Genomic DNA, 17788 nt, shown 5'->3' with positions numbered 1-17788 from the left:
GGACTTGCCCTTTAAAGAAGAAACATTCACCGTTCTATCTCCCTTTCGTCCTATTTTTAGAATGTCTTGCATCGAGACCAGTGCAGCGTCATAGTTGTCGACAGTAATGTATTTGTTTAGTATTGAAAAACTACAAAAATAAATGGAAATACGATTAAAAGTCTGTTTCTGAATACACGTTTTGTCTCTGCTTTTCGTTTCTCGATGAAGTAGGCAAAATTCTATGTTCCATCTTTTATTTTGTAGGTTTATTTTACCTACGCGAGCGAGGAATACTTACTTACTGCCCGCTATGCCTCCATTGTCATGTAGGGCAGCAACGAATGTCCTCCACTTCTGTCGGTCCTGAGCCAAGATCTGTATAGTTCTCAATGTGTGCCTTCGCTGTTTTAGTTCTCCTTCTTCTGTTCTGCGCCATGTGATCTTGGGCCGCCCCCTCTTTCTTCTCCCTTCAGGGGTCCAGTGGAGAGCTACATGGGTGATGTTCTGGGCATCCATTCTAAGAATATGTACAATCCATTTCCATCGTCTTCTGAGGATTATGGTTCCCATGTTCTCTTGTCATGCTTGTTTACATCGCGTAAGTAGTTCTTTATTTGTGATTTTATTTGGCCAGAAAATTTGGAATAGACCAGGAATATTGTAGACAGGTAGACGAGGTAGGCATTTCCCTTTAGAATGGAAAATTTCCATCCTGTAAATATTCCAAGGTTGCCACTTGCGTTCAAATAGTTCAATTCTCTGGCATTCAAAAATAAATATTCGATTGTATAACCTTTTTGTACGGCTTTCGAAAATAATGGTTAAAAAAATCTAAAAAATATTGACTGGAAAAAACGAGAGCACGACAGCAAAAGTAATTTGCAATTAATGTATATTTTCTTTATCAATGTACATCGATGTAAAATACAATATCTCATTCACATAAAAATCTATCTAGAATTCCATTAAGAAATTATTTCTTTATGTACAATACTTTAAGATACAATAACGCGGTCTCTTAAAAATGAGAGTTTCATTCACAACATCTAGTAATAGTCAATTGATAACAACTTGTTTATGTAGAATTACATCTTCTGTATACTTATTTCAAACGAAAAAAAGTTACCATTTGTAAATTTCTGTTTGGAAATTGATTATACACTCTAAAAAAATACAGCACTTTAGGAGCTTGCATTGTGGCTACAATACGTAATGCTGATTTTCAGTATTTTGGGTGCTAAAACTGACAGGTTGTAATAATAATAATACATAACATTTATAAGGCGCTTACTACTGGTGTTTCTAAGCGCAATGTGTTCTGTTTATGGTTTGTAGTTTTGGATTAAGAGAAAAGCACGTCGTGGGCCATATTTTGCAACAATAGTGCTTCACTATGACATTATATCAGGTTTCCCAGCCCATCAGGGATATCAGGGATTTTTTTTAAATACTTTTTTCCAGTTAGGGAAAAATCGAGGAAATTGATTTTAAAAATACCTGAAATCAGGAAAGAAAAAATGCCTCAAATGAGGAAAAAATCAGGGAATTTTGATCGGTCCAATAGTCGAAAGCACGGTAGTCAGTCAGACTCTGTTATAGCGTGTTGCATATCCAAACAACATCCATTGAATGACTGGTTATGGTGTTTTGTAGTGTTTACTAAGTTAGTACATCATGTCTTTATTAAAGATCACGGATAACAAATACCAGGCCCGGCAACCTATCAGGTTGGCCGGCAGGTTAAATTAACATTATTACATGATACATAAATCACATTACATTATACATTATAATAAAAATACATTATTCCTATTTTTACCTTATTGTTTTTATACTGAAAAACATGCAATTCACTGAACAACTTAGAAAACATGCGAAACCGGGAATGGCTTTAAATAATTATCACGGAATTTTTAAACTTCATTAGGGGAAAATCAGGGAATTTTGTTTTCTTGAAAAGCTGGGAACCCTGTTATATTATAGTGCTGAATTTAGCACTTAATTACCACATTAATACAATACTAAACTGGACTTGTAACACTCAAAATCCACTCTGTAGAGTTTTCAGGCGCGTAGCCAGGGGGGCGGTCGCCCCCCCAAAAACGCTCCCAAAAAAGAAAAAAAAGAAGGGGATAAGGAGAAAAAGAAAAAGCGAAAGGAGAAAAGGGAAGAAAGGTATAGCTTTTGTTATTTTTTACTTCCTTTTTGGTCAAAAGAATAACAACCTAAACGAGGCGTTCTTATCTCTTCATGCTAAAAATTTTGCTTCCGCGCTCCGCGCGGGAGAAATATAAAAATTACCATTCCCTTTTGTTTCCCACACCTTTTTCTACTCCGTTTTTCTCCTTCCCGGCCATGGGAATCGTATATTCTTGCCAGAAATTATGAAGTATACATGGGTGTAAAGAGTATGAAAAGTATTTATTGCATTGACACAAAATTTTGGCTCTTCTATTCGGAGCGGGTAAACAGTACCGTCGCTCTCCGAGTCCCCAAATGCTATTTATTCCGTTTTTCAGCAAGTTATTTTTGGCAAAGTATATGCAAAAGTATGTACGATATTAAACTTTATTCTATATCACTGCACATCCATCTCCCGTCTTGTTTTGCGCCATTGATTTGAAATTTTGAATATTACTGAGCTTAAGGACGTTCCACAGTTATGTTTGTGCGCATATTTAACACTGCGCGCTGACGTCACAATGGATGAACAGGTGATTAATTAGCTGTGGATATGAGCTGATTTTTCTCATCATCTGCACCCTAACTGCAGATCCGATGCGTTATTTTATGAAGCTAAAAAACTGGAATTATTCCATGGATCATTTAAACAAATATTTCTACTATTTCAAAATACTTTACTCTGCAGTACTGCCAAGAATCACGAAAATGACCCCGAGTTTGAATAAATGGTAGAGTGGTTTTGATTTTTCTTCACATAGATACAAAGCATTTGGCGCATTTTTGGTGTTTTAAAAAGCACATTTGCTCTAATAAAAATGCGGATAATTTGAAAACAAGCACATGAACCCCTATTTTTTAATGTTTGTACCTCTTAGGTATAGCTTCCTCTACAACTTTGCAAATTTTGGTGAAAATGACATGGATTTTGAATAAAGTGCAGCATTTATTGTACTTTTGTAGTCTGTTATTGAAATTTCACATTTTTGAGATTGGGTTTTTGTTATCTTTTACGCCATTTTTAAGAACTGACTGTGCTGTTAGACTTAAAGTTGCAAACAAATAGCACTATAAATAGACTCTTCATTCTAACGATACAATTATTAATTCTCTTGCGAAATTTGATGACTTTTTCATGTATTTTGACAGAGTAATAGAGGTTTATACTCAATGTAGTGTTCTTGCGAGGTCTAAAAATGCCAAATTCTTTTGAATGCGCAATTCTTAAGAACATCAATTTGGGTGAACTTTGAAGTTCTATAGCAAAAGATCAAGCACATGGACCTATGTTATTTTTTGCATATTTCGAATATTAAGGTTCTAAAGTATCTATGTGCAAAGTTTGGTGTAAATGACATGGATTTCACTTTAACTGTGGAACGTCCTTAATATGAGCGATTTTTTTTTCTTCTAAAATAAATCACAGAGGTTTCCGTGCTTCTCTAGCATGGGAAAAGAAATGTCCATCTTCTAGCTTGCATCATCCTTTTCACATTTTGAGCTCGTTTTTCTTCTTAATCGAGTTATATATAATCTAAGTAATATCAAAATTAGAACAGGTTAAACTTTCAGATAATTTTCTAAAAATCAGAGCTACAACGCCATTTCCGGGAAGGAATTGGGCCTCTTTACTTCCTGTATAGACCCGTCTTCTCCTCTGTTTTGCGATATGAGTTAACGGAATTTAATGGGGACAAACTTTTTACACTCAAAGCTGATGTGACCAAGGTAGGCATAATTATATCATTTTTGTTCTCTCTTTTCATAAAAACGTTTTCAGCTTCAGCGCTTCGCGCGGTAAGAGGATTTATTTCAAATTCTCCAATCTTGTCCCATTTATGGGCGTTTATAATTTCTTTCGAAAACTATTTTTTTTTAAACCACAGCAAGTGAATATTCGAGTTGATAAGGGTACTAGAGACGCAAGAGACGCCTTCTTTTGATTTGAATTTGACGAGATATCAATAACTTCGCGCTCCGCGCGGGAGGGGGGAAACTTCCCCCTCCCTGCACCCTCCCCCCTAAGTGTTGGCACGCTTGGCGTGCACTTACCGCCCCCTCCAAAATTAAATCCTGCTACGCGGTTGAGAGTGTTAAATGCGCTTTTCCAAGAAATGTTAAAGGAAATTAAGAATTGAGAAAAAAAATATTTTCAGGTTCCTTTTAAAGTTTCAGAAGTTAGACATGTTTTAATGTGTCTCCAGGTTTTGGAAACTTAGGGTGTAACAAGAGAAATACCAGGTAGAGAAAGGTAATGACCTTGAAGGGGTGTAGCTTTTAGTTAATAGAAGAGGCACGTACTGCGAAAAAGATGCGTACAGTGGAAAGTTAACAAAATCTTGAAAATAATACTTTGCTTTACAGTGAACCAGTGTAAAGATAAATTGTAGCCAATTGTATATCTAAGGTACCTTGAAAGGAACAAAAACACTTTAAAAGAACCAATACCTTAATACGATACTGGTTGGATTTTAAAAATCAAGTACACATTACCATCTAGGAAGAAATGAAATTATCTGACATTAATATCTCATTCGTGATTCACCTCTAAGTATATTAAGGTACTGTTAACTCAGTTTGAAATTCTACAAGATCTACATACAATACTTTGACAAGGTTGGCTCCCCAAACCTCTGATGCTAAACTCACACGGCAATCGAATGGCCGTACATAACGTAAAGGAGGATGTCGGTTCATCATGTGGTTTGTCCTCTAAATGCTTTTTTGGGTGGTGGAGTGAGAGAAAAACGTTAAAAGGCAAGAAAGACAGAAAAATATCGTTCGTTATGTAAGATAAAGTCCTTAAAGGGACTGTAAATCTGATGAGAATAACGACTTGTCGCAGAAGAACAGATGAGTTCAGGAAAGTTGAGAAGTCCTGTCAGCGATTGGCTTATGAGAGGCGATGAGTATATTAGTGATTGAGAATAGTAGATGAGTTAAGTTAGGGTGAGTTAAAATGATTTAAGATGAGTTGAGATGAATCAGGATGGGTTTAGATTAGTTAAGATGAGTTGGGAAGTCCAGGAGTGATGAGTGATGACGGATAGTCAAGGTTTTCGGAACGTCCAGATTCGTCCTCGCATCTTCTGTTGCTCATCTCCATGCCGCAATTCTTTCTAATGAATAGACTCGAGCCTCTTCGACCAACAGGCATAATCCTCGTGCATGGTAATGTTCGAGCGTATGTCATCCCGCGTTACCATGGTTACGGAGTGGAGTCCATTAATATAGTTATCAGCTGACACTGATTATAACTTTAAAGCGTCATTGTTTTCTTCTCACGCGCATGCCCGAACATCCGACCTAGCAGCGAGGATTTGGTTCCGAGTTTGTACATTTTGGCTTCACGGTATAGCTCGTGGAAGAGATCTACGATTTGTTGGTAAGAGTCCGCTGCGGAGATTTCGAGGTACGAACACCCAAGTTCTTTGGCAAACTTCTCTCCTGAAAGAATTTGAAAGAAGAGGAGAAATCATGGGATAATAGTGATATTGGGAAGAAAGCATTTTTTTTTCAAAGGATACTAGAAAGCACAACTAATAGCATCCCGGCTTTAGCTTCAGGAGCGCCCAATGCATTCGAGAATAATCCTACCTACTCACATCATCTTGGTTCAGTGCAGCACAATGCAACACAATGACACTGGTCAACAATGCCTGTATTCAATAAATCAAACTTCTTTCCAACTCTAGAATGTCATTAAAAAAAATTATTTTCATATTAAAAAAACATGTCGCCAGATATTGAAGATGGAAAAAACGTAATGGAATGTGTCCATAAATGCTAGATTATTCTTTCCTAGTAATATATTTATCCTCGTCGATCTGGCGCTGCACAGCGGCTGCCGGGCCCACGATCAATTGGGCAAAGCAAATTTTCGGAGTATTTCATTTCATGTCTATTTCGAACAATAAATTATGGATTTATCATTTATCATTTTATCATTTATCATATTTTATCACAATTCAAGTTCAATATTGCTTTATCACATTATGAGTTACTCTTTTTCTTTTTTATGCTGCTCCGACTGAAGAGGAAATGTAAAAAAGGCGGCGTTTCCAGGTATACAAACCTTCTTTGGTAAAGACTTTCCTCGCGTGCATTAAATCTGATTTGTTTCCCAATACCATGAAGGCAAGAGGGGTACTTTTCACGCTTCTAGCTTCATCCAGCTTTGGTCTCAAATCGTGAAGCGCCCTCATGCTTTTCGGATCAGTAATGGAGTACACAAGAAGAATTGCATCAGCCCAGGCAACAAGCTCGTCATTGATGGAGATCTGAAGGGGAGTTTGTGAGAACATGAAAATTATTTTACTGGGTAATATTGTTCTGATTGCAACTGATATTAAGCCATAGTGATTGGAATAAAAGCATGCAATACAGTCGATCCATAGACTGTCGCATTTCTCACATATACAATACAATATTCAAAAGAAGAGAATTTTGGCTTATGAATTACATCTTGAAGAGAAAGAGAGCTTTAAAGTGCCATCTACCTAACGAGATTGCGGGATATAGTATCTTGCTACGTCGAATTAATATCATTTTATGCCAACATTGTAAAGTAAAGTAAAATGTCGACATGGCAAAATTATGTTATTCTGCCAAGTCGAATTTTAAAAAGTTACATATTGACATGCTGAGATACATTACCAGTCTAATATACTTATACAAAGTAATATGTCGACATGGCAAGAAAATCGCGACATGTCGACAAGTAAATGACGCTTAAAGCTTCCGTACAAGGACGGTATTCCTCTTACAATTCATTTTGGCGGTGGATGGACCGATTGGAAGGAGGAGTGAAATGAAACTTTAAGTGTGTCTCCTGGGGGAACTTAATATCCAATGGTGTAGATTCGATCAGTAGGCCTATATCTATACTTTTATGGCTTTGGTTCAGGTGATTTTATTATGTGTCGAAATGTACACCCTTCACCATATTCACTCTGATAAAAAAACATTACAACTGAGAGAAACATTCAGTGAAAGTTTAACAAAACCCAGCAACGGAAAAGACTTATGATATTTTTCAAGTTCTAATATAATGTCGTCATTCATGAACTACACTTCCGTATGTTATTCTATAACTTGATAACCCTATATCCTATAGATTTGATATAGTGCATTTTCCTTTCGGTTACAAAGCGCTGCACACACAATACTCCATGAGAAATTTCCCTTTGAAAGAGGCCTCACTTTACATGTGTGTTATGTTGTAATCACACATATCACTTCATGTATTCTTATATTGGGAAAATATGCTCTACATGAAAAATTAAAATAGCCATATTTGGCTGAGTTGTAACAGATTAAGGAGCATATTCATACCTCGGGTCCAACGTCGAGAATCTCCATGGAAACGAGATCGTTGTCTATCTTGGCCTGGTGGTGATATCGGCATTCTGAAAAGAAACCGTTTATCATCTGTCATGCATTTTTTGAACAATATTTTTATTTCAAAGTCAAATGCAGCGTCAGTAAAATAAAAAAAGAGGAAGAGACATGGATGGAGGCGGGGGTGATATTAAAAAGAAGGGGGGGGGGGGGGCGTGTAATGACAAGAGACGAAAAGGCGAAAACACCATTAGCTGTGAAAAAGGGGCGTCATCTTTAAGTCATCCCCCACCCCTGCTTCTTCCTATCGAAACTCAACCGCATCGTTATTATTTAAAGATTTCACATGGTAGAACTTCATTCTCCGACATTTCACCAGCCCTATGACCACTCTTTACTCTTTGTTACAAACCCGTTCACGTACTCGAAGGTGATTTACACATGTAATCAGGCGATTTCTGCCCTACTCGAGGCCGAGTTCAATGTCTATTTGGTTGACCAACCATCGCATTCACCCGTAGCAATACATCGCCGTCAATTTGTGATACCGGAAATATTACACCGAGTCCCTCAAGAGGGCTCATTAATTATCCAAGATAACTTATTTAGGTTGCAGTAATGGTGATAGGTTCGAAGGCCTCTAGTGTTATTATATGTATTGGCGTAGCGAGGAATTCTCAACGGGGGTGGGGGCGAAGGGGGGGGGGGGGGGGAGTTCAGATCCTACAACAAGGCATACAAAAATGCACTGCAGTGAAGATTCGATTTTAGGTGTGCGAGAGAGCGCAGCTGCCGAGAAAGATAATGTTCTGTTTTCTCTGGCGTGGCTGAGGCAATTTGATCACACAAGAACCCGGCATTAAAATCTATGACCCGTATTCTGAACTCAGGTTTAAATTAAACCCTGGTTTAAGTGGTTCAACTATGGAAAGCCAATTGGGGCACGTATCTCTAAGAGTGCACATCCAATTTATTAACTCATATGACACCCAAATTGTCTGGGAATGATTTATTTATTTATTCCAAATATGTAAAAGAAGGGTAGCCCAATTAGCAACAAGCTGGTTTTCGTTGGGACCTTTCGTAAACAAACAAAAATATAAAACATGGTGACACATTCGAATATAAACAAAGAATAGAGCATAAATACTAATATTGAAAAATTGAAGAAAACTAAATGAAATAATCATAATTCACTACGGAAAATAACAAAATAACTGAAGTACTTTGGAGTATTTTCCTTCATTATGAAAGCAAAAGAAAACTTAATAGTAAACATTAAGAAATATAGAATATAAACAGAATTTGGGATCTTTTGGCTCTCCATAATTTTAGCACAGAGTTAGATCCGTAGTCTTTGTTAAACCTGACTTCAGAATACGGGTCATTATGTATATAATAATCCACTGCAAATTAAAGGCCGCGTCACTGGTAAACACGTAAACATTTTTAACCTACAGCACAAAACAATTTCCTCTTTTACCCCCTCTTCTGGTATTCGCTTTTTATTCTTTATTGTTTTATTCTCAACAGTGGTAAGATTTGTTTTTTCGGATGGTTGGGAATTAGGTTCTTCTCTTTTATTTTTGTTTTGTTGTTTCCCTTTCTTCCTTTGGTCCAGGACCCTTTTCACACTGTAAAAACGCTGGTTAAAATCTTAAGCACGTTGTTTAAGCCCGTCACTCCAACAACTACTGTTTAAACTTTTTTTAACAACTGTTTAAACTTTTTAAACATGTTGTTTAAAAAGTTTAAACAATTACAAAAAAGTTTAAACAACTTGTTGTTAGAGTTATAGGCTTAAACAACGTGCTTTTTTGTACTGCGTTTGTGTATGAAGCTGAATTTACTGTATTTTGCAATTTTCGAATGATTAATTCCCAATAATTTTTGTTTTTACATTCATATTTTTGAAAAGTTCACTGATTTCAAACAGAAAAAGAAATAGTCCTAGTTATCTTACCCGTTTCTTGGCCGTATTCTCCAATAAATCTCTTTGTCAGATATCTCACTGTTATGGCTGTAATAAAAAAGGAAAGATATGAGAGAAAAAAAAGAAGAATGAAGAATTTCTTTGATCAACACAGGGGAAATAAGATCTACAGGTTAAAAGTATTATTGAAAATGTTAAACAATAACACGACCGACATGATACAAATACGAGATAAACCAAGATAATAATCAACCTCATGGGCGGAAATCCCAGGGGGGACGCGTCCCTCTACCCAAAATAGAAGGGGAGACACAATATCAAATGTCCGCCCTACTATTTTTGTTCTTTTATGATGGAAAGAAATACACCATTCGGAAGCGAAATAAAACATGTATTCTGGACGAGATTACCTTCCTTTTTTTTGCTTGTCAAGTTTTCCAGCCCCGGTCCCCCTACCCTTTGGAAGAGATTTCCGCCGTTGATCAACTTAAACAGGATTTGATCTTAATCTATGCATTCAACACCCCTATTTATGCAGAAATAGAGACAACGAAAAAGGTATTACGTGAGGAGTAAATGCATTGAGGCTATGCAAGTACTGATGGCAACAACATAATGTAAAATCATATGTTCGTAGTTTTCCTTCCTGAATAATAACGTTATATTCATATTGGCATATTATGTAAAATGACAAGTAAAATATTATGTATTTCAATTAACTTTAATATCAATAGAAATTTAGTTTGCTTAAAGACGAAGCCAGGAATACATTTGGCCTATGATGTATGCTATTAATTCTAAGGATGTGTTGTGTAAAGTAAAACTAAATAGTTTAAGATAGAAATACAGCCCCGGGGGGGGGGGGGTAGGTATCAGGGCGGCACCATTGATTTTTGGTAAAAGCAAGACGGTCAACAAGTGACATCATAATTTTTCTGAATTTGATAAGAGAGATGAAAATAAAGTATTTGACCCAGACCTCTCTCTTTGATACTCTTCTTTCATCTTCCCCCTTTCTCCTTCATGTTTTTCTTGCTTATTGGTATGAGAGCGGCCACTCTACCCCTTGTAGCGCCACACCCTAGGCGTGAATATGGTGAAGGTGATATTAATTACATATTTAAAAGCTTTGCTTGACACGAACAACATTTCAACGATAAGAGGGTTGTCTTATTACATTTAATACGAGAATGACGTGAAATATGAAGAGTAGCCCCTAAAGAAAGAGTGGGGGAGAAAGACTGAGAAACAGAGAAACTGAAGGAAAATAAACGCAAAGAAACATACTTACAGAAAAGAAGAGTGTAGGAGAAATTACATTTAGGCATATTCAATTAAAGCTCTGCTTGACGAAAACAAAATTTCAACGCTTAATACGAGAATAACGTGAAATGGGGAGGGGAGAACGAACTACAAGAAAGAGATAAAGAGACTGAGAGAGAGAGAAAAGGAAAATACAGAGGAGACAGAGAGAGGGAGGGGGGGGGGTGGGAGAAAGACCTAGAGAGGAAATGGAACGCAGGTGATGTGAAAAACACTTTAACTTAAACCTGAAAGATTGCTTCTGAAACCAAAATAACATTCCAAGGGAGAGCTTTCTAACACATGGCGTGTGAAAGTAGGAGCCGAATCAAGCAGTTGGCGCTTTGGGCTACCACGTGACCGCGAGCGACCCAAAGAACGTCATTTCACACACCTCACCTCCATGTGTGTAAACATGTGGCTTTACCATGCTCGAGATTCGGAACACACACTGTGTTATACTACAGTCACACCAACGAAACCGACTGGACGCCCATCAAAGTTATTACGTTATCTTAAAGGAGAATGAAACTCTTGGAGCAAGATAGCTTTTGTGAAAGCAGAAAAATCAAAGAATAAGATCAACAAAAGTTTGAGTAAAATAGGACTAGCAATAGAAGAGTTATGAGCATTTGAATATCGAGATCACTAATGCTATGGAGATCCTCCCATTGGCAATGCGACCAAGATCTATGATGTCACAGATGAACAACTCTCCCCTTTTGGACACTGAAAATATACCCCAAAACATCTCTTTTTGCTCATTCTAATGACAAACGATTCATCAATGATATAATGTTGTGAAGCCTCTGTGCTTGTCCTATCATAAAGAGAACACCTCACCTTGTGATAGACACTATAAAAGTGAGAATATAAGTGAAATAAGTACTAAAGTAATGAGGGAGTTGTACGTGTGTGACATCACAGATCTTGGTCGCATTGCCAATGGGAGGATCTACATGGCATTAGTGATCTCAATATTCAAATGCTCATAACTTTCTTATTATTCATTCAATCTTCCTCAAACTTTCAACAATATGTTTCTTTGATTTTTCTCTTTGATATGGATTCAGCTCGTTTCAAGGGTTTCATTCTCCTTTAAAGATAAATACCAGTTGTAGTAACGATCTCAAAATGAGTTCGAACAAAATCCAACGAAATTATTACCAAAGTGTTTGTATGCATTATGTGCCATGGTAATGTTTTAGAACAAATTGAATCAACAAAATTTCTTGGTATCTTTATTGATTGTTTATTATAATGGAAAGTTCACATTGATCACCTATGTAAATTGCTCTCAAGAAATATCGGAGTCATTGATAAACTTAAACCTCATTTTCCGCATCACATTTTGAAATTATTGTATTCTACTTTATTGTTACCATATCTGAATAATGGAATTTTAGCCTGGGGAAATGCCTCTAAGACAAAACTTGAATCCATACTTAAAAAAAAAAAAAAGAGCAATGAGGATAATTTCTTCTTCTGACTTTCTTGCTCATACATATCCGCTATTTTATTCAAACAAGTTATTGAAAGTAACCGAGTTATATGATTATTTTGTTGGTATATTTATGTAGCAACTAAATAAACAGGAATTACCGAGTGTATTCTCTGATTTACTTGTTAAAAATCAAGGAATCCAATCCTACCCAACTCGACAAGTACACAATTTCCACATTTCCCCAGAGCGCACTGTTCATCCCCTTAAATCATTTACTTTTACAGGGCCTTCCTTTTTGAATAATTTAGACACCCATAATAATTCAGGCGCCCCATTATATTCTTTTAAATGTCGGCTGAAAATATTTCTTTTACAATCGTACACTAGTGGGTAAGCGCCTTGCTCGAGTGACTATATCATGTAGAACTCTTTATAATGTATTATTTTTCTTCATTTGATTTATCTCGCTTCATTGCGTTAGCAGTTTTTAATCCTTGATTATTTTCTTCTGGGAACCCATGTCTACAAGCTATATTTTTTAATAGGTTTCTCATATTTCACGATATTGTATTTCTTTGTAAAACACTACAATTATGTATTTTTTGTCATCATCTTCTCATATGTTCAAGATGCACGTTTTTGTGGAATGTGAAACAATAAATCAAATCAAATCAAATAAAAATCAATATAGCTCTGGAAGAAAATGCGTAAGTACTGAGAAATGAGCAAAATAAGCACGGAATTCCATCAAATTAATGTCGGGTATTTTTCGAAGCAATCATCCCACATATGCTTTGTTGTGTTAGAACATGTAATCTTCAGAATGATCGATTTTGAGCTTAAATTTCATGATTTTACAGAGATAAGTTTACATCAATGTACTAGCTCTAGATGAATGATGATATTTTGACAATTGACCTTGATTTAAAAAGACTTTCTCGTGAAATAACCATTTGCTGCAACTACAGTCTTTTAAATTTAGGGCCTAAATGATAAATCATCGGTCGGTTTGGTCGGGCGGGTTCGTTGGTGTGATCTTAGCATTAGTGATGGGTTCCAGACGAGACCGGGGTCGAATTTTGGGATAGGAAGGAGAGGATAAAATTCCTCTTTCCTAATTGTGTTACCTGAGTCTAATTTGGTCTCAAATCAGGGGCCGCGGAACGGTTTTCAAAGTGGGGGGGGGGGGGGGGGGGAGGTGGCTGACCATGCAAAAAATCACAATCATATGGTAATTTTTACGTTTTTGTACATGGTTTTGGTAAAAAGTGTGTGTGGGGGGTGAAGCCCCCCCCCCCCAGTCCCCCGCTTCCGCGGCCCCTGCAACTGGTTTACTTTACTCTCTCTCTCTCTCCCTACACACGCCCATGCACACACACACACGCCCACGCACACACCCACAAAATCACATGCAGACCCAACAAAAACTATTTCTTCTTTGTATGTCTCTCCCTTTCTCTATCTCCCACTGTAATGGCCTTCCCCTTTCTATCCTTGATTAACATCATTGAGTTGCTGATTTCATATCTACTGGAGATAGCATTATGCATTGTTTTCTTCTCTCTCTGTCTGCCTGTCTTTCTCTGTCTCTCGCTTTCTCATTCATTCTTTCTCTTTATCAATGGCTTCCTATTTTCTACAATAAAATTTGATTAAAGTCATAGAGTCGCTCACTTCATATCTACTGAAGAAAGCATCGTGCATTTTCTTCTTTTTATTTTTTCACTCTTTCTGACTCTAATGTCTAACTCTCCATATCCCTATCTCTATCCTTAGTAAAGGCTTCCGATATGCACTGCATATCCACTGTAGATATCATTGTGCATTCACCCTACAGGAATTGACCTCTTCGGAAATTTTCTTGGATTCTTTATTGTTTCAAACTTTACTTTACATATTATTTGGGGTCAAAACCTGTCTTAAATTGTGATTTTGTATTGACAAATATTCAAGGACACATTGTGTCTAAATGACTAGAAGTGGCAAGTTATGGGTAGCATGAATTTGGGTAGCCTTTCGTAATAAAAAGTAGACTAAATAATCGTCTTGTTTTAAAGCATGATGCACGTCGCTTACGAGCTACCAAAATTCAGTGTGTTTTTTAGGCCTACCATGTAGTGAATCCAACGTAGAGCCCCTTTTTTTCATTTTTTATTTTTTTTTATGAGCTCGACCACAGGATCTCTACATATTAGATCATGATAAACAGAATTTCCAATGTGGACAGGCCTATACATGTATTAAAGAATCACTCTGGTTATGTTTGGTATTTATAAAGGCGGTCGCCTAACCATGGAGCCCCTAAGATGATCTTTATTCTCGAAACCCGTTCCCATAACTTACAAAATCGCTGTCACGACTTATCAACACGTTCAAATGACCTATTACTAGCCATAAAGTAAGTTAAGGGAACACATTAGTGAGGCGTATGAACAGGATGCATGCACGACAAAACTGGGTGTTAAAATTGACACCATTTAGTGCCCCCACAAGACCACAGCGTGAGGTGTTAAAATTACAACATAGAGGTTGATCATAACACCACAGAGTGTAGGAGTTACAACAAAAGGGGGTAGTAATAACACCCATAGGTGTTGAACTAAGACACCACAAATTTAACAGTGTAACTCAAAAGTCCAATTTATGGTGTGGTCCTCAATTTTTTAGTTCTACATCAGTTAACCTCTAGTTTTTTATGTGGAGTCGACGGGACGACTTAGTAAGTCACCGGAACGAGTTATGAGAGTAAACACACATGCCAAGTCACCACAGTCACATTAGGTATGTTGGGGGATCCGTACCTTCCCACTCGTATGTCCTCTTTGTTGGAGTTTCTCCACTTTAACTCTCTTCCCGCCCTTGCGGGGTGAGTGCACTTTGGTGACATACCGGCGAAGGGTGCTGAGATGGCTTTAATGTGTCTTTTCCTCAGGCAAATAATCATAATGGAATAAACTGGGGGCAATTGAGGTACTAAACCGGACATTCATGTGTGTATTAAGCTACCCTGAGGGGGAGGGGGTGTGATTTGCTGGGATCTATCGGAAAGGAACATAATTATCACCAGGGGCCATCCTTTCCCTGTATTATAGAAGATGAAAAAAGACATCCATCTATAAAGTACATTTCGTCGTAGCTGGTTGTTCATTTTCCTGCTTTTTTCGACTGTGCTCTATTCATCATGTTCATCCTAGCGACAATTACTCCCAAGACAAAATCTACACATTAATAAAAACAAAAGCTTATACCCTCATCTTATTTCTCATAGAACTGAGAAAAAAATAAACAAAAATGAAAACCTGCCACAACTATATTATTTTGTCTTGATTTTGAAATCCTCTACATTTCATAACATTTCTAACTATGCGCCTTTGCATTTATTGTCCTTCAAATGGAATTTGATTTTCACATTGGTTATAACAAAAATTATGTGGCATAGACAATACTTTTACATAATCAGTGCTTGGGGCATACAATATGAGCACATTCACCCTGACACTAAAAATAACAGATACATAAGAATATGCTTAACCAGAAACGAGAGGAATAAATATTTCTCATGATAGGGGTTATCGGCGCCTGACCTTCTTGATATTCGAACGTGAGAGCGACACGAGCAGAAAAAATGAAGACAAATAGAAAGATTATTTGATTGCCCCATTTTTCAATTTTATTTCTTCTGCTGATAAAGAATTCTGTGCCTTTGGCAGTGAAAGACCCGTTTCCGCTTTTCACTTTGAAGATACAGTAGAGTGAGTGTCTTAATTAGCTCCCTACTTCTTTTTTTTTGATTGAAATTAGGTTGGGTGTTCTCCAAGTCATGTACGAGATGGATGCTTCTTGCTTCATAAAGATGTGTGAGTGTCTTAATTAGCTTCCGACTTCCTCTTTTTTTTTTGCATCGCAATAGTGTTACACAGTACCAGGCGGGTGTTTCCTAAAGCTCTTCGGAAGATACGAAACAACTCTTCGAAAGACTGGTAACCCTATATCAGGAACTACATCACCATCAATGAACATCTTATGTGTATAATTTAACAAAGTGAAATGATTACCAGTTGTTCATAAAGTCACTCGTATCATACGAACAGCTTTATGAAACACTCACCCGGCTTAGAGAATTATATCAGATATTAGTTCTATATCATGAGTAGATATCAGAAGGTCTTCGTTGATGCTGTATGTTCTATTTATGCTGACGATGTAGTTATCTATGTTACTGGAGATAATATACAGAATGCTACTCTAAATTTACAAAATACTGTGAACACGCTAGAAAAGTGGTATAAGAGAAATCGTCTTAAAATAAATTCAAGCAAAACGAAAACAATGTTAATTTCTACGAAGTCAAAAGAATGTCTTAATATTTATATTGATTAAGAACTCACAGAGCAAGTGCGTTCTATTAGGTATAAGGTATTTAGGTATTATTATACATGAACATTTAAAGTGGAATGATTACTTAAGAAATTTATGCAAATCAAATGCTTACAAGATTACGTGATGACAAAACATTTCAACGTAATGAATAATTCATATTTCTCGGAAAGATGAATGATACGTTTCAATAATTCTTGGGAAACTTTACTTATTCATCGAGAAGTTTAAAGGGAAAACAGCACGATAGCTTTGATTGCTTTGTACCATTTAGTGTATTCAACTGCATTGTGGTGTGGAAGAGTGATGTAAGGACGTGTGAGTATGTGCGTGTGTGTGCGTAGGAGGGTGTGTGAGTGTTGGTGTGCGTGGATGGGTGGATGTGGTAGAACTAAGAAGAATGGGGAGACTGGAAAGCCATGAGAAAGCTGTATGCATCTGTGAATAGTTTATATCGAGTGTGGGCGAGTGATGTATGACTTTTGATTGCGAAAACAAATGTAAAATAGAAAATTTGAACCAGAGAGGAGAAAATAAGAAAAAAAAGGTGAAAGAATTGTGAGTTTAAGATGAATGATAATGCGTCTAGGAAAAACCGGCTTCAACCATCCATGTTGACATCAATTTAAGACCCACACACTGACATAATAAGTGTGTTTGCTGTCAGAATATCATGTTTGATGGAACGTGACGTAATGAGATTTCAGTCTCTCCACCGAGGTCACGAAGGGTCATCGCCCTGCTTTGTTACGTCTCAGGCGTAACTACATCGAATTTAAGACATCTATCAAAACTGAAACAAGATTAATCCTGTCTGCTTCCATCTAGTATCTAGTTGGGAAGGTTGCAGTGACCCAAATTTATTCTACTGTACACTATACAGACTGTACGTGCGCCTGTCTCTAACGTGAGTATACTTTGTTTTCCATGTCCAGAAATACCATCATGATCATGATAATATACATGAAGAAACATAAAATATGTAGTCTGTGTATATATATATTCCAGCAAGAAGTTGTTTCACTTTGTGCCGCACTCGACCCAGGTGATGTGAATGGATAATTAATGGGATTGATTCCTTAACTGCACTGTGAACGGTTTTGATAAAGGGGTAGCTCGGGCTAAAACCGAGAAATAATAGTTTCGCTTTATATCATTTGGCACTCACACGCACACTCAGACAAGGTTTAAGTTGCATAATAATCCAAATTATACAACACTATCAACTG

At 37.0% G+C, this 17788-nt stretch overlaps 1 protein-coding gene across 1 annotated transcript; it reads right to left on the bottom strand.

Moving 5' to 3' along the window:
• Positions 1-858: 858 nt before the first annotated feature.
• Positions 859-9521, bottom strand: LOC129283073 (ras-related and estrogen-regulated growth inhibitor-like). Its single transcript, XM_064114005.1, has 4 exons — positions 9467-9521; positions 7498-7571; positions 6239-6443; positions 859-5610 (listed from the first exon to the last, which is right to left on the bottom strand). Exons 2-4 carry the CDS (start codon positions 7522-7524, stop codon positions 5423-5425), a joined length of 420 nt encoding a protein of 139 aa, XP_063970075.1. The 5' UTR covers positions 7525-7571; positions 9467-9521; the 3' UTR covers positions 859-5422.
• Positions 9522-17788: the final 8267 nt, after the last annotated feature.

Source organism: Lytechinus pictus, chromosome 19, assembly GCF_037042905.1.
Source record: "Lytechinus pictus isolate F3 Inbred chromosome 19, Lp3.0, whole genome shotgun sequence".
Classification (NCBI taxonomy): domain Eukaryota; kingdom Metazoa; phylum Echinodermata; class Echinoidea; order Temnopleuroida; family Toxopneustidae; genus Lytechinus; species Lytechinus pictus.
Note: the sequence above shows the minus strand (reverse complement) of the source record. Positions and strands in the feature narration are given on the sequence as shown.

Bases quoted from the DNA above. Each gene is read 5' to 3' on its own strand.
- LOC129283073 (XM_064114005.1), bottom strand. From the start codon at position 7,524: ATGGAGATTCTCGACGTTGGACCCGAG. The intron at 6,444-7,497 runs GTATGAATATGC...ACTCCCCTTCAG, and splicing joins TTCTCGACGTTGGACCCGAG to ATCTCCATCAATGACGAGCT. The intron at 5,611-6,238 runs GTTTGTATACCT...AAATTCTTTCAG, and splicing joins GAAAGTCTTTACCAAAGAAG to GAGAGAAGTTTGCCAAAGAA.